This window comes from Lithobates pipiens, unplaced genomic scaffold, assembly GCF_037356315.1.
Source record: "Lithobates pipiens isolate NorthernLeopardFrog02 unplaced genomic scaffold, aLitPip1_a1.2 Scaffold_23, whole genome shotgun sequence".
NCBI classification, from domain to species: domain Eukaryota; kingdom Metazoa; phylum Chordata; class Amphibia; order Anura; family Ranidae; genus Lithobates; species Lithobates pipiens.
The window spans coordinates 315,549,089-315,571,895 of NW_027507785.1; the positions used below are offsets into that span (position 1 = coordinate 315,549,089).

The 22,807-nt window shown below is 44.9% G+C and overlaps 1 protein-coding gene across 2 annotated transcripts in view; it reads right to left on the bottom strand.

The window, feature by feature from the left end:
- EFCAB7 (EF-hand calcium binding domain 7) overlaps positions 1 to 22,807 on the bottom strand; it is a 112,918-nt gene that overhangs the window by 47,948 nt on the left and 42,163 nt on the right. For both annotated transcript variants that reach the window (XM_077450560.1, XM_077450559.1), the window contains exons 4-6: positions 18,940 to 19,026; positions 4,736 to 4,907; positions 345 to 466 (exon numbers count right to left, since the gene is read on the bottom strand). In XM_077450560.1, coding sequence (XP_077306686.1) covers positions 345 to 466; positions 4,736 to 4,907; positions 18,940 to 19,026 — 381 coding nt within the window. The remainder of the gene's footprint in view (positions 1 to 344; positions 467 to 4,735; positions 4,908 to 18,939; positions 19,027 to 22,807) is intronic.

Genomic DNA, 22,807 nt, shown 5'->3' on the forward strand with positions numbered 1-22,807 from the left:
GGAAATGCTGAGTAGCCCAAATCTCGAAAGGAGATACTACAACGCAGTGCAGGATCGACTTCTCAACATTCTCCACCATCTGGCCGGAACAATGTCATTCTTGTTTAGATGCTGTTGGAGGAAGCCAGAGAATACTAGGCAACTTCCCATTCCCCCTGCAGATCTTTTTTGCCCTTTTATGCAGCATTTTAGGGAGGGGACACCTTGCATAAGAGGGCCTTGTCACTGAGGGGAAAGGCCCGCTTTAACAGACCATAATGAACAAATAAGAGAAGTTTGATGGTTTTCATACACTTTTAGTTAATTGTTGCTGCTTTCTCCTGCATTGGAGGTAGAAAAATTACCTGTAAGTTATTTGGTTCCACTACTTTGGAATTCCTGGCGCTGGGTGGTCCCATGTTGATGACAGTACACATCGTGGCTTTGTAGTTCCGAGCTGATGAAGGTCGGGGAGACTTGCTGTCAGCTTAAAAATTAATACATATTGAATTGAATTAGCTGGCTGAAATTAACTCTAAGATTAGCTCCATAAGCCACAGCCTGTTTCCCCCTACCCCCTCTACTTTTAGGTTGGAGATTGGACAAACACCAAAAATTGCACCGAAAGTAAGCAGTACAGTGATCATCGCTGCCCCAGCAGCCTACTTACGTGGGTGGGCTTGAACAGCATTTTTCCATTCCCCACATATGGATGCTCATGCAATGCTCCAGGGACCAGTGAAGAGTTGTGAGTGGGCATGTCAGAGAGGAAGACCACTGTCCATCGTGAAATATTGCGGATGATACTGGGCGCATATTATTTGGCTCACCTATGTTTGTAATAACACACACAGTAGGCCATGAAAATGTAATGATGCACTGCCTATAGACTATAGGACTACAGGAGGTATGTCTTTTATGGCCAGTGCCCGCCTATACTTGCCTTTATCTGGCCCTCAGGGCCCCATTCAGTGTTGCCAACCGTCAGTATTTTTACTGGCAGTCAGTAAAAAAATGGGCACTTTTCTCCTGCCAGTAATTGTCAGTAAGAGGAAAAGGTTGCCAGTAAAAAATATGGCTGTGACGCTCATCTTGGAACTGTGCATAAGCAGTTTGGTTCCGGAGCTGGCTGAGACCATCTGAGTGCCTACTTCAGTGTGTTTGGGCAGTGCCAGCAGGGGACGGGCCTGGCATAGGCGTTGCCTGAGCATGTCGGGTTATATCATGGTACAAGGGAGCCAAGTGGAGCGGCCGGAACCGAGTGCGAGGGTCTGCAGGATGGGAGTAAGGCAAGTTGTGGGCAGGACTGTCAGTGCTGTTTGGACTGGAGTGGACTGAAGGGACCACCTGGCATGGATAGAGGCTGTCACTGTGACTCAGGAGGGAACGCGTTGTGTCGGTGAGGTGTCATCATCATCTGTGCTGCTGCACACCGCTGTCAGTGTCACTGTGAGAGTCTGTTTCATGTATGTTACATACGCAGTTACATAGTAGGTGAGGTTGAAAAAAAGACACCAGTCCATCAAGTGCAACCTATGTGTGTGATTATATGTCAGTATTAGGCCGCGTACACATGGGCGGACTGTCTGCCCAACTCAGTCCGCCGAAACACATTTCAGCGGACAGTCCGCTCGTGTGTGGGCTTCAGCGGACTTTTTCAGCGGACTGTCTGACGAACAAAGTCTTACGGAATTTCCGTAAGATTGTCCGTTCAAACTTGGTTTGAGCGGACAGTCCGCCCGTGTGTGTGCCAGTCCGCTGTATTTTCGAAATGAGCAGACTTTTCCCGCCCGGAGAAAAGTCCGCTCATTTCGAGCGGGTCTTCAGGTAGGCGGAAGAAGAACGGAAGGCGGCGACAGAAGACCGGGCCACCGCCTGTAAAAGAGCTAGAAGAAGGCGCGGTGGCCCGGCAGAAGAACCGAAGAGGGGGACAAGACCCCCGAAGTCGGGAGAAGAGGCCGGCGGCGGGGAGGAAGAAAGCCGGACTCCTCCGCTAGTAAAAGAGCTACAAGAAGATAGCGGAGGAGTCCGGCGAGAAGACCCCCGAAGACGGAAGACCCCCGGAGCTGTGCAATAAAATATTTTAACCCTGTGTTGTGTTTTTTTTTTGTACTTTTTTTTACAGGTGAATGGGTAGGGGTACATTGTACCCCATACTCATTCACATAGGGTGGGGGGCCGGTATCCGGGGGCCCCCTTATTAAAAGGGGGCTCCCGGATTCCGATAAGCCCCCCGCCCGCAGACCCCGACAACCAACGGCCAGGGTTGTCGGGAAGAGGCCCTTGTCCTCATCAACATGGGGACAAGGTGCTTTGGGGTGGGGGGGCCGCGCGGCCCCCCCTTCCCCAAGGCACCCCCCATGTTGAGGGCACGCGGCCTGGTACGGCTCAGGAGGGGGGGGGGCGCTCGCTCGCCCCCCTTTCCTGGCCGGCCGGGTAGCGTGCTCGGACAAGGGTCTGTTGTGGACTTGGGGGGGACCCCCACGCCGATTTTTTTCGGCGTTGGGGTTCCCCTTTAAATCCATACCAGGCGGCGGGGCCAGCGACGTCTCCTTCGCGGGCCCCGCCTACCTGGAGACGCGCTCGAAATGAGCGGACTTTCCTCCGCGTGTGTGGGCGAGTCCGTTCATTTCAAAAGTTGAGCGGATTGTATGGCGGACTTAGTCCGCTGTATTAGTCCGCTCAAAAAGTGCCGTGTGTGGGCAAGTCCGTTCATTCAAAAGTTTGGACGGACTGTCTGTCGGATTGTCTGACGAACTTAGTTGGGCAGACAATCCGCCCGTGTGTACGCGGCCTTACATTGTATTAGACATGTGCGATTCGTTTCGTACGAATCTCAAATTCGTACGAATTTCCCAAAATTCGTACGTTCGGGAGGATCCGAAATACGAATTGCCGTGCGTCCGAATTCTGTACGCAATACGAACTTTTGTTTACGAATTTCGGATCAGTTGTCGTCATTATGCTTATGTCAGCACAGGGATGGTGGGAGCCCCTCATAATATGCACAGCAGAGGTACAGCACCCGGAAGAAATCAGCATAGCACAGGGATGGTGGGAGCCCCTCATAATAAGCAGCCCCAGGAGGAGCAGGCGCAAACTGGACCAGCGGTGCATGGCAGACAATCCGCTTCTCTCTTTCTCATCTAATGAAACTTCGTATTTCGGATAGGAAATTCTTCAACGGAATTTCGTATTTAGGATAAAAACCAAACTTCCATCAGCATCGACTGTCATATTGAGGTATATTTTTGCCTTTAAATTCATCGTAAAGAACGTTCGTACACGTTAACGAACCTAACAACTATTCGTATTTCGTACGAAACGCAACGGAGTTTTGGACACGAAATACGAAGTACGAATTAATTTTAATACGAACCGAAACGGAACAGAACTAAACAAATTTATTGACCGCGCCCATGTCTACATTGTATATCCCTGTATGTTGCGGTCGTCTTAGTAAATAGTTTTTTTTTAAAGTATCGTAGTTACATAGTAGGTGAGGGTTACCCATTCTAATTTCTAGTCCTGTCCCTGAGCTACTTACTTACTAGATCAGAAATAAAATAAGAAATATTTTTTTTGCCTTAATATCTACCTTAAATCATATTTCTAATTTCATATTGTACTTGTTTGCAGCTTAAAGTGGTTGTAAACCCTTACAAACCACTTTGACCTACAGGTAAGCCTAGATTAAGGCTTACCTGTAGGTCCAAGCAATATCTCCTAAACCTATATGGTTTAGGAGATATTTGCCCGAAAACGGGCACCGCTGTCTACGGCGCATGCGCCGTAGACAGCGGCGCGCAGGCGCACTGAACGCGGCAGTTCCAAGAATGGAGCTGCCGCATTTGTCGACTCCCATGCGCATGCGCGGGAGTGACGTCATCGCGGCTTCGCCGAATGACAGCGGCGGAGCTGCGAGACGCCACAAGCAAGATGGATGCGGCGGACTACAGGGGACAGCGGCGACTTCGCTGGCTCCTCTGTCAGGTAAGTGACACATAATGGACTACTATGCGATGAATAGTAGTCCATTATGCTTTACCTTTGCAGGGAAAAAAAGAGGAAGTAAACTCATCAGGGTTTACTTCCTCTTTAAATACTGAAATTTGCACTTAAAACTGTCATTTTGTAACTTTTAGAAAGGCCAGTAAAAACTTGGCTGTGTCAGTAAATTTTGCGTGTCCTGTGAGTAAATTTCAGTCTGGTAGGTTGGCAACACTGGCCCCATTCCTCCCAATGACACCAATGATGGATTACTATTCCTCCCAATGGCACTTACTGATGTTTACTGCCAGGGCATTTTCCACGCCCGGGGGACCACAGTCCAGCCCCCCTTAATGCCTGAAATTGCCCCTTTGTTTAAAAATGTTTGGAGACCCCTGGTATAGAGTAACAGCAGGATAAAAATTATTCTACACCACCTTTGCATTTTTGCTAGCCACCATTGATGTTTTGTATTTGTTGGAACCATAATTTCTAAGCATCGTGTACATCGGCTTTTTGCTATGCTACGTCGTTCTTCAAAAAGTTTGAATTTAGATGCAGCCCAGTGGGGCTTTACTATGTTATGATCCCTTTTTCCCTTTAATACGAAGAGAAAAATCTACTAAATACTATTTACACCTCCAAAAAATTAAAATCACGTCTAACAGCCAGCTACATGTGAGAAAAACTGAATTTTTGTCGCTTGTGACAATCACCTAACAGGATGTAGGATATCAACACTTTTATGGCTTGCCTATCTTCTCACCTTTTCTAGGTGTCGTGTCTCCATCACGCAGTGTCCGAGGAGAAGATGAGCGTTCTGGAGAGGTCTCCATTTGGCTCCCAAATTGTTGACGTCTGGCCCGACTGTTTGCGTTCATTTTCTCGGCCGCCATCTTGGAACATTGGTCGCAGGTATCGAAGAACACGTTGCAGAACTAGAGAGAGAGGCAAAGATAAGCTCACCTGGACAGGATTATGTTTTCAGGGACAGTCTACTGACAGAGCTCTATCTGTGTCACAATTCCTTTGCTGCCACTGGGGTTGATTTAACCACTTCAGCCCCGGAAGGATTTACCCCCTTAATGACCAGGCCATTTTTTTTTGCAATACGGCACTGTGCCGCTTTAACTGACAATTGCGTGGTCGTGCGACGATGTACCCAAATAAAATGGACATCTCTTTTTTTTCCCACAAATAGAGCTTTTCTTTGGTGGTATTTGATCACCTCTGCCGTTTTTATTTTTTGTGCTATAAACAAAAAAATCTTACAGTTTTGAAAAAAAATAAAAATAAATAAAAAATCTATATTTTTTAGTTTTTGCTAGAATACATATCCCAAAAAAAATATATATTAAAAAAAAAAAAAAAACGTATTCATCAGTTTAGGCCAATATTTATTCTCCTACATATTTTTGGTAACAAAAAAAAAAAAAAAAGAAGCGTATATTGATTGGTTTGGGCACAAGTTATAGCATCTACAAAATAGGGGATAGATTTGTGGCCTTTTATTTTTTATTGTTTTTACTGGAAATGGCAGCGATCAGCGATTTTTAGCAAGACTGCGACATTGCGGCAGACAAATCTGACCCCCAGATGACACTTTTTGGGGACCAGTGACATTACAGTGATCAGTGCTAAAAAAAAAAAAATGCACTGATTACTGTATAAATGTCACTGGCAGGGAAGGGGTTAACACTAGGGGGCAATCAAGGGGGTTAACTGTGTTCCCTGGGTGTGTTCTGACTGTGTAGGGGATGGGCTTACTGGGACAACACAGAGATAGCTGTTGCTGATCACTAGGAACAGCAGATCTCAGTATCGTCCCCTGTCAGAACGGGTATCCGCCTTGTTTACATAGGCAGATCCCCGTTCTGCCTCTCTGTACCGCAATCGTGGGTGGCTGGCGGACATCGAGTCCGGAGCGCTCATGTGGCGCCCACACTACCACATGCATGGACTGATATACAGGTACGTCAGTTTGTGCAGATGGGCCGCCTTGCCGCAGTATATATGCAAAAGGCAGTCGACAAGTGGATAATAAAGGCAAATAGACTGTGAACTTTGCAAGTGCAGTTGCTCCAGAGCTTAACAAATGAAGGACAGCTCTGCTGACTTCCGTCATCCAATCACGTGCAAGCAAAAATGCTGTTTTTATACTTTCTTCTTCATCTCATTTACTAAGCTTTGGAGCAACTGCATTAGCAAAGTGAACAGTCTATTTGCCTTTTTTTTTTAAGTAAATCTAACCCCACTGGGTCACATATCATAAACTGGTATAGGTGGGTGATAGCAGGCGGAAGGTGCCAGTACATGCTTGCTGTTACAATAAATACTATGGGGTTGATTTAGTAACACTGGAGAGTGCAATATCTGGTGCAGCTCTGCATGGCAGCCAATCAGCTTCTAACTTCAGCTTGTTCAATTAACCACTTGCCGCCCGCCCTATAGGCAATTGACGGTGGCAAAGTGGTTTCATAATCCTGATCGGACGTCATATGACGTGATCAGGATTATGAGCCGCTGCGCGCCCCCGGGGGCGCGCATCGTGGTGATCGTTGTTTCAGGGTGTCAGTCTGACACCCGGCAACTACGATCTCGGTAAAGAGTCTCCGACGGAGACTCTTTACCACGTGATCTGCCGTGTCCAATCACGGCTGATCACAGTGTAAATGGGAAGAGCCGGTGATCGGCTTTTCCTCACTCGCGTCTGTCAGACGCGAGTAGAGGAGAGCCGATCGGCTGCTCCTCTGACAGGGGGGTCTGTGCTGATCGATTATCAGCACAGCCCCCCGAGGATGCCCACACTGGACCACCAGGGACGCCACCAGACCACCAGGGAAAAGGTAATCCTCCCTAGACCACCAGGGATGCCAGTCAGCACAATGGATGCCAATCAATGCCCATAATGGATGCCAATCAGTGCCCACAATGGGCATCACTGATTGGCATGCATTATTTTTTGGCACTGATTGGCATCCATTAGTACAGTATAACACCAATGCCGCCTATGAGTGCCCACCTGTGCCACCTATCGGTGCCCACCTGTGCCGCCTATCGGTGCCCACCCATGCTCATCTGTGCCGCTTATCCATGCCCATCTGTGCCGCCCATCCATGCCAATCCGTGCCAGCTATCAGTGCCAATTTGTGCCACCTATCAGTGTCCATCCGTGTCGCCCATCCGTGTCGCCTATCCGTGCCGCCTATCAGTGTCCATCAATGCCACCTCATCAGTGCCACTTCATTGGTGCCACATCATTGGTGCCCATCAGTGCCGCCTTATCAGTGCACATCAGTGAAGGAGAAAACGTACTTATTTACAAAGTTTTGAAACTGAAACAAAAAAAAAACATTTTTTTTTTCAAAATTTTCGGTATTTTTTTATTTGTAGCGCAAAAAATAAAAACCGTAAAGGTGATCAAATACCACCAAAAGAAAGCTCTATTTGTGGAAAAAAAATGATAAAAATTTCATTTGGGTACAGTGTAGCATGACCGCGCAATTGTCATTCAAAGTGCGACAGCGCTGAAAGCTCAAAATTGGTCTGGGCAGGAAGGTGTTTAAGTGCCCGGTATTGAAGTGGTTAAGCTTTGACAAAAAATAAAAAAAAAATGGAAGCGGACTGATTTCTTTGCAGGACTGCACCAGTCGCGCGTTTCTACCGTGATTTCGAACACAATTTTGTACAGGTCACCAATGTAAAAAGCAGAAAAAACACCCTGTAATCCACCCCAAAGAAGCTCATTTTCTTTTTTGAGCTTAAGGCGTTTTTCAGGCGTTTTGCTTTAGGTAACAATACGCTTAGATGTGAACGGGTGCCATTGAAATAAATGGGATTTTGCTTGTTTTTCAGGCATTTTACAAGCTCAAAACGCTCAGGAGTGAATGCAGCCTCAACCCCTCTGTGTGCTCAAGAACCATCCAATCACTGGGTGCACACAGAGCAAGTCTGTATCCTATAATGCAATGCAGGTAACGTCTCCACAGGTTGGTTACTGAAGCTGCTGAATTCGGTTGTTAGGTCTAAACCCATCACTTTTTATTTTCCGTTTTAAAAAAAATATATCATGTTATGGGGTTTTAACTAATTTTATATGCAAAAATGCAGATTTTAATGTGTGCAAAAAAAAATGAAAATGCTCTACAGAGGAACCAGTTAAAGCAGTATTTAATCCAAAAGCAAACATGTATTATATTGCAGCTTACCAATGCTTAGATGTGATGGCTGCATTTGTTTTATTTTTTAGGCTTTATTTTCACCTATTGATCTGACGAGTAAGTCTGTTGCTTTTCAACAGAACAAGCTATTCTGCAGATGGATCAGTTTAGAGAGCCAAACCATTTGTCGCCGACAGGGGTGCTTAAAATGATCAGCTTTTTTGTATTTATGGAAAACCTTTATCCCATGGGACCCCTTTCACACTGAAGGCGTTTTTCAGGCATTTTAGCGTTAAAAATCGCGCCTGTAAAGCACCTCTCAAGCCTGGGGTGGTGCACTTGCAGGACGGGAAAAAAATCCGGCAAACAGCGTCTTTGGGGCGGTGCGGGAGTGGTTGTATACACCGCTCCTATAGGAGATATACAAACAGAAAAAAACAGCGCCAACCTAAGTGCAGTATAATCAAACACAGATATTTATTCACAAGGTAATCCACTCACTCTCTATTGGAGTAAATCAGGCACATCTTATGTATGGTCATCAGGTACATCACAGGGTTCCCTGGGGTAAGCTGTCCTCTTTGGCTGTGGATTCTCGTCCGGTGGCGCCGGTGGTTCCCAGGGTCTCCGGCTCGGTATCGCAGCGTTACGGGGGTCAGCTGATGGATCGTTCGGATCGTTCCGGGTCGCGCTGTGATGGCGTCGTTGCGCACGCGTTCGGAGCATGCGTGCTCCTTCATCAGGCATCTCCTAAACCGCCTCTGCCATTGAAATTAATGGGCAGCGCTGCCAAATCGCCTGCAAAGTGCTTCGGCAGCAGTGCTTTTAACCCCTTGTTAACCCCTTCTTTGGGGTTAAAAGCAGCCCGCTCTTGCCTGCACAGCCCTGGTAAAGCGCCGCTAAAAGTAGTGGCGCTTTACCACTAACGCTGCCACGTTACAGTGTTAAAGGGGTCTAAGTAAAAAAAAAAACTGTTGCTCTGAGGCCGCGTACACACGGGCGGACTGTTCGCCCAACCTTGTCCGCTGAACAGTGTTTGGGCGGACAGTCCGCTCGTGTGTGGGCTTTCAGCGGACAGTTTCAGCGGACAGTTGGACGAACAAGGTTTTTCGGAAATTCCGAAAAACTGTCCGCTGAAACCTTGTTTCAGCGAACAGTCCGTCCGTGTGTAGGCTTGTTCGACAGACTACGTTTGGCGCATGCTCAGAAAGGATTTACACGCCGAAAGTTATAATGCAGTGATAGGACGTCGTATTTTTCGTCCCGTCGTACGTGCCGTTCACGTCATCGCGCACGGTTTCAGCGGACTGTTCGTTCGTCGTGTGTGGCCATGTCCGTCCATGCTAATTTTGAGCGGACTGTTTGCCGAAACTGTTGGACGGACAAAGTTGGGCGAACAGTCCGCCCGTGTGTACGCGGCCTAAGTGCTTATAAAGTGTTAGCTAGAGTTTGTTTTCAATCAATTTTTATTCATTTTTAAGAACAATTTATACAAATACATATACCGTATTTATCGGCGTATAACACGCACCCCAAGTTGAGGCGGGAAGTTTAAGGAAAAACACTTTTAGGAGGCAAGTTTAAAAGGGAAAAAAACTTACATTTTAAATGCCCATCAATGTAGCCTTGCACACTGTCCATCTGCAGCCCCAAAATTGCAGCATGTTTTCATTTTAAAGTCAGCGCCGCCGCCGAGATCTTCGGCTCCTCTCACCCCCGACATAGATCCAGCCGAGCCGAGTGTACTCGGCTCCGCTCGCAGTAACGCCTCCATCCCCGCCCCTTGGCGCGGCTCTTATGATGGACACAACACTGGTCCAATGGCGGGACGTAAAGGCTAGCAGGCGTGACAGGGTGTTACTGCGAGCGGAGCCGAGTACACAGTACACTCTGCTCGGTAAATGTCGGCGGCGCTCCACAGACAGCGCAGATCAGCGGGGGAAAGGCATATAACACGCACCCACGATTTCCTGTGATTTTAAGGGGAAAACAGTACTTGTAATATGCCGATAAATACGGTACATATGTCTTTAACAAAGAGCAATAATCTCTAAGGGCTCCTTCACGCGGACGTGTCCATGTACGGAGCCTGCTCTGCTCAGCGGGGGATCGCTCCGTCAAGCAGGAAGATGACAGGTCCGTCTCTGCACTCTGAAGGGACGGACCTGTCAGAGCGCCACTCTCCCCTATGGGGGATTGGAGGAGGATGGACTGTAGAGTCTGTGGTCACCGATCCGATCCACAGATGGATGGAAAAGTAGGTTTTTCCTCTGTCACACTTTTTCGGATCGGAGCGGGTCGGTTGTCAGCGGACATGTCACCGCTGAGATCCGACGCTCCATAGAGATCTATGGAGCGTCTGTTCAGGTTCGCCTAAAAAACTGGCGGGCGGACCTGAACGGATCGTCCGTGTGAAAGAGGCCTTATAATGATTCCCATCTCCTAATGCTATATCAATCCATTATTCTTTTATCATTTACATAGAATTCATTGAATTGTCTCACTTCCATTCATCACCAACATTTTAGACTATAACACTATCCAATATATATACACAACACACAGGAAAAACAAAAAACAAAGGGGCCGTACGTTCACTTTCATAAATATTGTATAAAAATTGCTGACGGCCGAATCTCTTCCCAATGTTTCCATATTTTTGGAGTTTGATTACTTAAATTCTTTTCAGACCTTATCACTTCCTCCATATGTTGTATTTAGCTCATCTCACAAATTAATTCTTTTATTTGTAGGGCTTTTTGCCTGTTTTCAAGCTATTATTGTCCTAGCAGAGTTATTGTTGTCCTAGCCAACTATGGTGAGCTGGAGTTTGGCTTAAAGTGTTTTAGTGTATCTAAATCTGCTAGTACATCGAACACTCCCCTACCCCCCAGATCAGGGGTCCCCAACCCCCAGGCCGTAGCCTGGTACCAGTCTGTGACCTGTTGAATGCAAAGCCATTAGCTCCTGCTGTTGTCAGTAAAATCGTGATGCGAAAGTCGTGACACAGGAGCGAGCCCACACGGGCGCCCCCATGGAAAGCAGCTTTCCGTGGGGGAACAGATGAATAGGAGGAGCCTGGCAGGGGACCCCAGAAGAAGAGGATTGAGGCTGTTCTGTGAAAAAGCACTGCACAGAGCAGGTAAGTATAGGCATATTTGTTATTTTAATAAAAATAAAAAAAACTTTACAAATACTTCAACCACATGCCGACCGGTGCACGCCGATATACGTCAGCACGGACAGGCAAATGGGCGTACAGGTACGTCCGTTTAAATTTCCTGCCATGCCATCGCGCGCATGCCGGTCGGGACCTCCGTGAGTCCGATCACGGGTCCCGCAGACTCGATCGCCGTGGTGATACCCACGACCGCCTCACGAGGAGGAACAGGAAGATGCTAATGTAAAACAAGCATCTCCCCGTTCTGCCTAGTGACAGTGTCACTGATCTCTGCTCCGTGTGATCAGAGCAGAGATCAGTGATGTGTCATACACAGCTCGGCCCCCCCCCCAGTTAGAAACACTCCCCAGGGCTCACTTAAACACTACACTGCCCCCTAGTGGTTAACCCCTTCACTGCCGGTGTCATTTACACAGGAATCAGTGCATTTGTATAGCACTGATTGCTGTATAAATGACAATGATCCCAAAAATGTGTCAGAAATGTCCGATGTGTCTGCCATAATGTCGCAGTCACGATAAAAATCGCTGATCGCTGCCATTACTAGTAAAAAAATAATTATTAATAAAAATGCCATAAAACTATCCCATTTTGTAAACGCTATAACTTTTGCGCAAACCAATCAATAATCGCTTATTGCAATTTTTTTACCAAAAATATGTAGAAGAATACGTATTGGCCTAAACTGAGGGGAAAAATGTTTTGTTTTTTTAATATATTTTTGGGAGGATATTTATTATAGCAAAATGTAAAAAATAATGCGTTTTTTTTCAAAATTGTCGCTCTTTTTTTATTTATAGCGCAAAAAATTAAAACCACAGAGGTGATCACTCACAGGCAGGCATAAGATCCCCTTTGAGTTAACCTGTGGATTAGCCCCATATTGGGTGGCGGTGAGGCTACAGGAGTCTGAAGTTTCCTCCCTGGTTTCCTGGTTTTCCTTCAAAGGCTATATATGCTGTATACCTTGCAGCCGTAAGGTAATCACCCAGTGTGCTCAGTGAACACTTGGATATCACCTCCGCTGTGGAGATTGCTTTGTCACAGATTCACCAGAGTGCTATATAGTTTCACCTTGACCGTGACACTTTCACTTTGGATTTCATTCATGGACTATATATTCTTTATTTTACTTTGAGTGACACTATCACTTGTTTTTCTTTTTTCTTTTTGTTTTTTTTAATTTATCTATCTATTGTTTTTTCTTCTGTTGCATTATTGTATCTATTTATTTATTCATTTATTTATGTACTTTTTATCTGTAGAAATATATTATGCACATCAGCACTTTATTGGTTTTGGACACAAATAGACCACTGCACAAGTGACACGTTTTATACTTTTTACACTTTAGATTGACTTATTAATAATGATTTGTTTTTTTCTCTGATATCTATATATCTATTCACGTGTGGGAGCGCAACACCACTCCTTTATTATCACTATTTATTTGTATGAGAGTGTTTAGCTCATAAGGTGTGTGCAGCATCCATATAGACGTTATCCATCTTCGTCCCATATATAGCGCAGGAGCTCACATACATACATACACAGAGGTGATCAAATACCACCAAAAGAAAGCTCTATTTGTGCACGACTGCGCAATTGCCAGTTAAAGCGATGCAGTGCCGAATCGCAAAAAGTGCTTTGGTCTTTGGCCTGCAAAATGGTCCAGGGCTTAAGTGGTTAAGTCCCACATATGAATCGTTATCACTGGAAAACATTGGTTACAACTTGTCATGTGACTTTGATGTCCAAAGTCGAATGACAAGTCGCACAAGTGTGAATGGGGCCTTAAACAGACACTTGGGAACATTGACTGATAGCACTGGAACCTAAGCGTATCCAATCGGTATTGATATCCATTAGTATTATACTAGTGTCGGGACATATTGTCTGCTTACCAGGCTGGCAGCTTCTACAGTTTTCATGCTAAACACCAGTTTTTTGGTTTAGCAGCCCTGATATGTACCTGATATCACACTGGTAAAAAAAAAAAAAAGTCCCAATGAAGAATTTGTTTTTGGACCCCCAAAATGCATTGGCTTCTTCTTTTTGATCTTTTTTGACTCTATGTTGGAATAAAATTGTATCTACAACTCCAATTCCAAAAAAGTTGGGACGCTGTGTAAAATCTCATAAACCCATATTTTATTCACAATAGAAAATAAGAAACATATCAAATGTTCAATCCGAGAAAATGGACTATAAATAAGGTAATGTTGAAATTGATGGCAACAACATGTCTCAAAAAAGTAGGGGTGGGGCCATGTTTACCACAGTGTAGCATCCCCTCTTCTCTTACCAACACTCTGTAAGCGCCTGGGAATTGAGGAGACCAGTTGCTGGATTTTTTGCGAGAGGAATGTGGTCCCATTCTTGACGGATATAGAATTCTAACTGCTCAAGAGTCCTGGGTCTTCTGTGTCATATTTTTTGTTTCAAGATGCACCAAATATTTTCAGTTGGTGAAAGGTCTGGACTGCTGCCAGGCTAGTTGGGCACCCAGACTCTTCTACTACTAAGCTCTTGTTGTTGTAGATTCAGTAAGAGGTTTAGAATTGTCCTTCTGGAACATGCAGGGCCTTCCCTGAAAAAGACATCATCTGGATGAGAGCATATGGCTGCTCTAAAACCTGGATATACAGTGGTGTGAAAAAGTGTTTGCCCCCTTCCTCATTTCCTGTTCCTTTGCATGTTTGTCACACTTAAGTGTTTCGGAACATCAAACCAATTTAAACAATAGTCAAGGACAACACAAGTAAACACAAAATGCAATTTGTAAATGAAGGTGTTTATTATTAAAGGTGAAAAAAAATCCAAACCATCATGGCCCTGTGTGAAAAAGTTATTGCCCCCCTTGTTAAAACATACTATAACTGTGGTTGTCCACACCTGAGTTCAATTTCTCTAGCCACACCCAGGCCTGATTATTGCCACACCTGTTCACAATCAAGGCATCACTTAAATAGGAGCTGCTTGACACAGTAAGGTCCACCAGAAGATCCTTAAAAGCTACACATCATGCCGAGACCCAAAGAAATTCAGGAACAATTGAGAAAGAAAGTAATTGAGATCTATCAGTCTGGAAAGGGTTATAAAGCCATTTCCAAAGCTTTGGGAATCCAGCGAACCACAGTGAGAGCCATTATCCACAAATGGCGAAGACATGGAACAGTGGTGAACCTTCCCAGGAGTGGCCGGCCGCCCAAAATTACCCCAAGAGCGCAGCGACGACTCATCCAAGAGGTCACAAAAGACCCCACAACAACGTCCAAGGAACTGCAGGCCTCACTTGTCTCAGTTAAGGTCAGCGTTCATGCCTCCACCATCAGGAAAAGACTGGGCAAAAATGGCCTGCATGGCAGAGTTCCAAGGAGAAAACCACTGCTGAGCGAAAAGAACATCAAAGCTCGTCTCAATTTCTCCACAACACATCTTGATGATCCCCAAGACTTTTGGGACAACATTCTGTGGACCGATGAGACAAAAGTGGAACTCTTTGGAAGGTGTGTGTCCAAGTATATCTGGCGTAGAAGGAACACTGCATTTCATAAAAAGAACATTATACCAACAGTAAAATATGGTGGTGGTAGTGTGATGGTCTGGGGCTGTTTTGCTGCTTCAGGACCTGGAAGACTTGCCGTGATAAAAGGAACTATGAATTCTGCTGTCTACCAAGAGATCCTGAAGGAGAATGTCCGACCATCTGTTTGTGTACTCAAGCTGAAACGAACTTGGGTTCTGCAGCAGGACAATGATCCTAAACACACCAGCAAGTCCACCACCGAATGGCTGAAGAAAAACAAAATGAAGACTTTGGAGTGGCCTAGCCAAAGTCCTGACCTGAATCCTATTGAGATGTTGTGGTATGACCTTAAAAAGGCCGTTCATGCTCGAAAACCCTCTAATGTAACTGAATTAGGACAATTCTGCAAAGATGAGTGGGCCAAAATTCCTCCAGGACGCTGTAAAAGCCTCATTGCACGTTATCGCAAACGCTTGGTTGCAGTTGTTGCTGCTAAGGGTGGCCCAACCAGTTATTAGGTTTAGGGGGCAATCACTTTTTCACACAGGGCCATGATGGTTTGGATTTTTTTTCACCTTTAATAATAAACACCTTCATTTACAAATTGCATTTTGTGCTTACTTGTGTTGTCCTTGACTATTGTTTAAATTGGTTTGATGTTCCGAAACACTTAAGTGTGACAAACATGCAAAGGAACAGGAAATGAGGAAGGGGGCAAACACTTTTTCACACCACTGTATCTGTCAGCATTGATGGTACCTTTCCAGATGTGCAAGCTGCCCATTCCATACACACTAATGCCCTGTACACACAATAGGATTTTCCGATGGAAAATGTGTGATAGGACCTTGTTGTCGGAAATTCCTACCGTGTGTAGGCTCCATCACACATTTTCCATAGGAATTTCCGTCACGCAAAATTTGAGATCTGGTTCTCAAATTTTCCGACAACAAAATCCATTGTTGGAAATTCCGATCGTGTCTACACAATTCCGACGCACAAAGTGCCACGCATGCTCGGAATCAAGCAGAAAAGCAGCACTGGCTATTGAACTTAACTTTTCTCGGCTCGTCGTACGTCACCACGTTCTTGACGTTCGGAATTTCCACAAACTTCGTGTGACCGTGTGTATGCAAGACAAGTTTGAGCCAAAATCTGTCGGAAAAAATCCCATGGATTTTGTTGTAGGAAAATCCTATCGTGTAAGGCCTCATACACACGGTATGAAAATCAGAAGGGAAAAGTCTGAAGACGAGTTGTGTGCGGATTTTCGGATCGTTAGTACGGTGCATTCGACAGACGATTTGACTTTTACATCAGACAAAAGCTGGATGTGCAGGCTATAAAATTTTTGTCTGATGTGAACTCAACGTCTGATTTTCGGATGGTCAGTACAGAAATTAGTCGCACAAAAGTTGAAAGTACAAACACGCATTATCGGAATCAAGGAACGACTGGGAAGAGTTCAGTCTTGTAAACTACTGTTCGTAATCTAGACTTAACATTCGTGATGTGGCAATTGATAAAATGTCAAAATTCTCATCTTCTTAAATGGGAATGAATGAAGCTGCTTTGCATGTAGTTATGCCAAACGTATTTTAAAAGGCATTTTTTTGTACTATTTGAAAATCGCCAATCAACGCTCATCAAACTTCTACTAACATGAAATTAGCGGAAGGGGCCCAAAGGGTGGCGCTTGAGAAATTAACTTCCTCTTTATACTCTCATAGTACGCGACTATTCGTGTTAGTCAAATTACGTTAGTTAGTTTGCGTTTGTAAAACGACAATTTGCGGATAGTTAGTATGCTAGACAAAATCCTGCACACGCCCTTTTGACAAAAATCAGACGCTTGGTCGTCCAACAATCAGACCGTGTGTACGAGGCTTAATGCACCCCCCTCCCCTTCCATCAGAGATACAGGCTTTTGAACCGCTGATAAGCCAGAAGGTCCCTCTCTTCTTTAGTCCAGAGGATGTAGCACCCATGGTTGCCAAAAAGAATGTCAAATTTCGATTCATCTTACCATAGACCAGTTTTCCACTTTGCAACAGACCATTTTAAATGAGCTTTGGCCCAGAGAAGACGGTGGCAGTTGTAGATCATGTTCAGATATGGCTTCTTCTCAGCATGATAGAGCTTTACCTTGTATTTTTGGATGGCACAGCCAACTGTGTTTAGAATTTGGAAGTATTCCTGAGCCCATGCAGTCATGTCCATCGCAGAATCAGGTCTCTCTTTAATGCAGTGCCATCTGAGGCCCTGAAGATCACCCGCATCCAATATTGTGTTTCAGCCTTGTCCCTTGCACACAGAGATTTCTCCAGATTCTTGAAATCTTTTGATATTATGTATTGTACATGATACATTTAAAGTCTTTGCAATTTTACCTTTAGGAACATTATTCTGAAATTAGTTGAAATTTGTAGGTGCAGCTTTTCACAGACTGGTGAACCTCCACTCTGACTCTGTAAGGCCGCGTACACACGGGCGGACTGTTCGCCCAACTTTGTTTGTCAAACAATCCGACAAACAGTCCGCTCAAAATTTGCATGAACGGACTTGACCACACACGATGAACGAACAGTCCGCTGAAAACTAGCGTGATGACGTGTACAGCACGTACGACGGGACTAGAAAAACGACGTCCTATACACTGCAATGCAACCTTCGGCCGTGTAAACCCTTTCTGAGTATGCGCGATACTTAGTCCGTCCAACTTGCCTACACACGAGCGGACTGTCCGCTGAAACCAAGTTTGGACGGACAAAACCAAGTTTCAGCGGACTGTCTTACGGAAATTCCGAAAAACTTTGTTCGTCAGACTGTCCGCTGAAACTGTCCGCTGAAGCCCACACACGAGCGGACTGTCCGCTGAAACATTGTTCAGCGGACAAAGTTGGGCGAACAGTCCGCCCGTGTGTACGCGACCTTAGATGCTCTTTTTATCCTCAATCATGTTACTGACCTGTTGCCGATTAACCCAATTAGCTGCAAAATATTCTTCCTGCTCTTCCTTGTTAGTACCACTTACTTTTCCAGCTTTTGTTGCCCTGACCCAACTTTTTTGAGATGTGTTTCTGCCATCAATTTCAAAAAGATTTTTTTTTCCCTAAAATTGACCATTTTAAACATTTGATATGTTTTCCATTGCGAATAAAATATGGGTTTATGACATTTGCAAACCATTGCATTCTATTTTTAACATAGATTTTACACAGTGTCCCAACTTTTTTTGGAATTGGGGTTGTAGACTACTATTGTGCTTCAGTTTTAGATCTGCCCTGCTGAATGGACAAGGTTATAGTCTCTATGCCAATCGAATGGGTGGTGAAGTAGCTACGGCCTCTGATGTTCCCTACCAAACCATCTACCAACTAGCCCTCTCCGTTGAAAGCGGGAGTCCGCCGTTTTTTTTTTTAAAGCCAGCAGCTACAAATACTGCAGCTGCTGACTTTTAAAATAATGACACTTACCCACCCAGCGCGCCCGCGATGTCGGCACCCGGAGCCGATCTCTCGATCGTCTCTCGGGTGCTACCGCCGCCATCTTGGGTATGGGAATCAGGAAGTGGAGCCTTTCGGCTTCATTTCCTGGTTCCCTACTGCGCATGTGCGAGTCGCGCTGCGCAATAAGGATGGTCCCCGCTGTCTCTGGGATCCGTGTGTTTCCCAGCAGGCAGCGGGGGACCTTCGGAAAGGGGCGTAGATTCTGCGGAAAGGGGCGTAGATTCTGCGGAAAGGGGCGTAGATTCTGCAGAAAGGGGCGTAGATTCTGCAGAAAGGGGCGTAGATTCTGCAGAAAGGGGCGTAGATTCTGCAGAAAGGGGCGTAGATTCTGCAGAATCTACGCCGGAAGTGGGTGCAGATACCTGTGCTGTACCCCCCTCCCCCCTGAAAGGTGCCAATTGTGGTGCTGGAGGGGGGGAGGGTTCCAATGAGTGGAAGGTCCACTTTAGGGTGGACCTCCGCTTGAAGTAGAATTTGGAACTAATCTGACTGAAAGCCAAGAGGGTCATAAGCAGGAACTATGGTGCACAGAAACAGTCCAAAATCAAAACACGTATATAGAGAAAGCAACCAGCGAATTGTCTACATTACCTTATTGTAGTCAAGCTTGCCGCCGCTGTTGACATCAGCTAAGCGAAGAACTGCATTCACCTCTTCCGGCGACATCTTCTCCCCTTTCTGCAAACAACAAATGATCCGCTTTACATTTCGATAAATTGAACTTTCAAAGTGTGCCAGGTTCATTCATCTCCACAGAACCGGCAGCTCATATAAATATTTAATCATGGAAAATTGAAGTGACAATGCTTGCACATAGATGCAAAGATATATACATACACATCGTGACTGGTGTGTGATAAACAGCGGCGCTCATGGTATTAGAGACGCGCACAAATCAACAAACAGCAGAATAATTCTGAAAGATGTCATCTATAATGAATAAAGAGGAATGAATAAGGGATGACCACTTCTGAATAACCTCCACTGCCTTCTATTTCTATTGAGTTTCTTGGGGGGGGGGGGGGGTCAAGGCTGATTGTGCACATTGAAATGATTTTGGCAAACTTCTGTACCCGCTTCTGTTCTCCAGATACGCTACTGCCGTAACTTCCTCAAACGGGCTGCTATGTTGGAGTGTCTGTCTGCTAGAATCTCAAGCCCACTGCTATGAAAAGATAAAAAACTACATCAAAAACTGCATCAACTGCCTTCTTGTAGATGAAAAATACACTTGGCCATTGTAAACTATATAGCCGAGGGTTTCTCAACCAGGGTTCCATAGAACTCTAGGGTTGTGAGAAATTCGGGCAATGAGAGATTCCTCAAGCCAGCTTGAGGAGTGGTTTGGTTAATTCAATGTAATGAGAGATTCCTGCTTCTTAAATCCGACCGTGTGTACGCTCCATGGGACAATTGTTGTCAGACTTTTTCGGGGACAAATGTTGGCTAGCAGGTTTTAAAATTTTCCACGGACAAATGTCTGTTGTTGTATTTTCCAAGCGTGTGTACACAAGTCTGTCGGACAAAAGTCCAAAGTACAAACACGCATGCTCGGAAGCAAGGACAAGCCAGAAGAGGTTGGTCTTGTAAACTGGCGTTCGTAATGGAGAATTCGTGACGTGGCAAATTATGAAATCTCAAAATGCAGCGCACAATTCTCTTCTTCTATAATGGGATAATAATGAAGCTGCTTTGCTGGTGATACTGATGGAGTTTATTGCAAACACATTTTCAAAGGTTTTTTTCTTTTTTCTAGTGATATCAAGAATAATATTATTATGCTTTTTTATTTGGGCAAGTTACCACAGCACTATTATCCTGTAGTTTTTAAGATCAAAGATAAAACTATGTTGGTGTCCCTTGTCAATTTTACATTGTATTTTTATAAAATGTAACTGCCTACTCCCAAACTGTCATTGGAAGTAAAACACATAGCCAAGTATTATTCTACACAATCTTTTTATTATTGTGCCCTTGTACACACGGTCGGACATTCCGACAACCAAATCCGTCTGATTTTGTCCGAAACTGCTGCATACACACGGTCGGACAAAGTTGTCGGAAAATCCGATCGTTCAGAATGTGATGACGTAATTTCGTTACGACGGGACTACCATCAGGCTAGTAGCCAATAGCTTTGATGTAGGAATTTGATCTGAGCATGCGTGGCACTTTGTCCGATCGGAATTCTCTACACATGATCGGAGTATGTCCGATCGGAGCATTTTGTCGGAAAATTTTACCAACAAGTTGGAAAACTTGGTCCGTCTGATACTCCGACGGAAACAGTCCGATGGAGACTACACACAGTCGGAATATCCGACAAAACGGTCCGATCGGACACATTCCGTCGGAATCTCCAACCGTGTGTACAAGGGCGAAGGGGGGATTCTTCCCATTGACCATAACAATAAATGTACTGTGAGCTGTAAATAAAGTCATTATTAGCAGGGGTTTCCTGAAGATAAAAAGTTATTGTGAGGCTTCCTCTTTTCTTCATTTTTTCTAATCCTTTTTAAATCAGAAAAATATTTTATTGTGCATAAAATTAGTAAAGGTACAAACAGTTGTAAAAAAGCAGAGTATAAAGAAATACCATGTAAATACCAGAAATATGGCTGTACGTTGAGGTAGTATAGTTCAGCAGCACAATAAGTATAGTATCAACCATAGTAACATTCTTTAAACTAAACTAAATTTAACACAAAAAACTCAGAGCATACATCTCCTGAACTGTGTACCATCCAAGTAAAGTAAAAAAGAAAAAAAGAAAAATAAATAGGGTCCCAAGCAGCTAGAATAAAATAACATCAAATAATCCCCAGAACGACATCTAGCACTATCCAATCTCGAAACCCTAGTCCCATGTGTGTCTGGAACAGAGAGTAGTGTATTCCCGTTTCTTCCCCTAGGTCTGTAAGAGTCTATGAAGTACTAGCTGAGGGAGGGCAACCTCGGGGGGTTCTTCAGCCACTCAGCCAAAACCATGCAATCAATTTTCTAGCGTGCTAAAGCGATCTAATCAGATCGACACAAGTAGGAGGAGTATATACGATTCCTCCACAAGACCACCAAATAAGACAAGTGATTGGATCCACTGGCTGTAGGCGATAAACTTTATTAATGATCTCAGTAACCTCATTCCAGTAGTGTAATAATTTAAGGCATTTCCAGAGCAGATGAATCGGAGTTCCCCGATGTAAATTGACATCTCGGGCACAAGGGGGAGTCCCTTCTTCCCCATTTGTTCAGTTGTATTGGGGTCCTGTATATCCTATGGAGGATAAATAAATGTGATAACTTTTGGGCGGCACAGACAGAAACTAAAGGGCCAGTAGCCAGAATCTGCTCCCAGCTATCCCCATCTATAGGACCAACATCAGCTTCCCACTTCTCCCTACAGGGTAGCAGATCCGGAGCTTGGATATGGGTTAACAAGCAAGTGTATATGCAGGTAATAATTCCCTTCTTATTTACAGTGGTAAAGATAGAGGGAAGAAAATCTGAATCGGTGAGGCGCATAACGGAGCATCTACTCTGAATTCTCACGGCATTCCGCATTTGCAGATACATAAAATAGCGATTGGGTAACAGAGGGAAGGGCTTCAGCAACAAGCCGTCATACAGCTGGGACATATACTTAATCCCTGCCACCTTTCAGAGTGATTTAACAATTTTTCTAATTCAGGATAGGATCGATTGCACCAAATGGGTGTACAGTCCATCAAACTCTTAATGCCCAGATGCTTCTTCAGCTCTTTCCGGTAGTCTCCAAAGCAAATGGCCAGTCGGGCACCGCGGAGGGGCCTCTGGAAGGCCCATTTCCATCTGGGACATTGCAGAATACTCCACCAAGGAGTGAATCAGCAGGGTTCTGGAGGGGTCTCCTACCAGGGATAGATCCCATCCTGTAAGATGCTGCAGCTGAGCAGCCAAGAAGTAAGTAAAAGAGTGCGGAACAGCCATTCCTCTCTGGTCTTTGGGGTACTGCAATGTAGCCAATTTAATTTGGGTCACTCCATTCCACCAGATTAATGCTCTATACTGAGACTCTATACGAGCAAACCAGTAGCCAGGTATCCAAATGGATGTGTTGTGAAGAGCATACAATAGTTGCGGTGCCCACACCATTTTAATGAAATTGGTCCTGCCTGTAACAGATAATGGAAGTTTGCACCAGCATTTAAGCTTTAGAGGGATATAGTCTCTAGGATCTCCAGTCACCTAGATTCCCAGGTATCTAGACTGAACCATTTCCACTTGAGCTGCCGAATCGGGTAATTTGGCTTCAAGGGGATCCAATAGCATGAGGGAGGATTTATGCCAATTGTGAGGCTTCCTCCATGTTAAAAAGGTTGAAAAAGGCCGATCTAGTCAAATGTTTGTGGAAACCTATCCACTGCACCTACCTATATCGCCAAAAGTATCTAGACAACCTTCCAAGGTTGAAAAAGGCCGA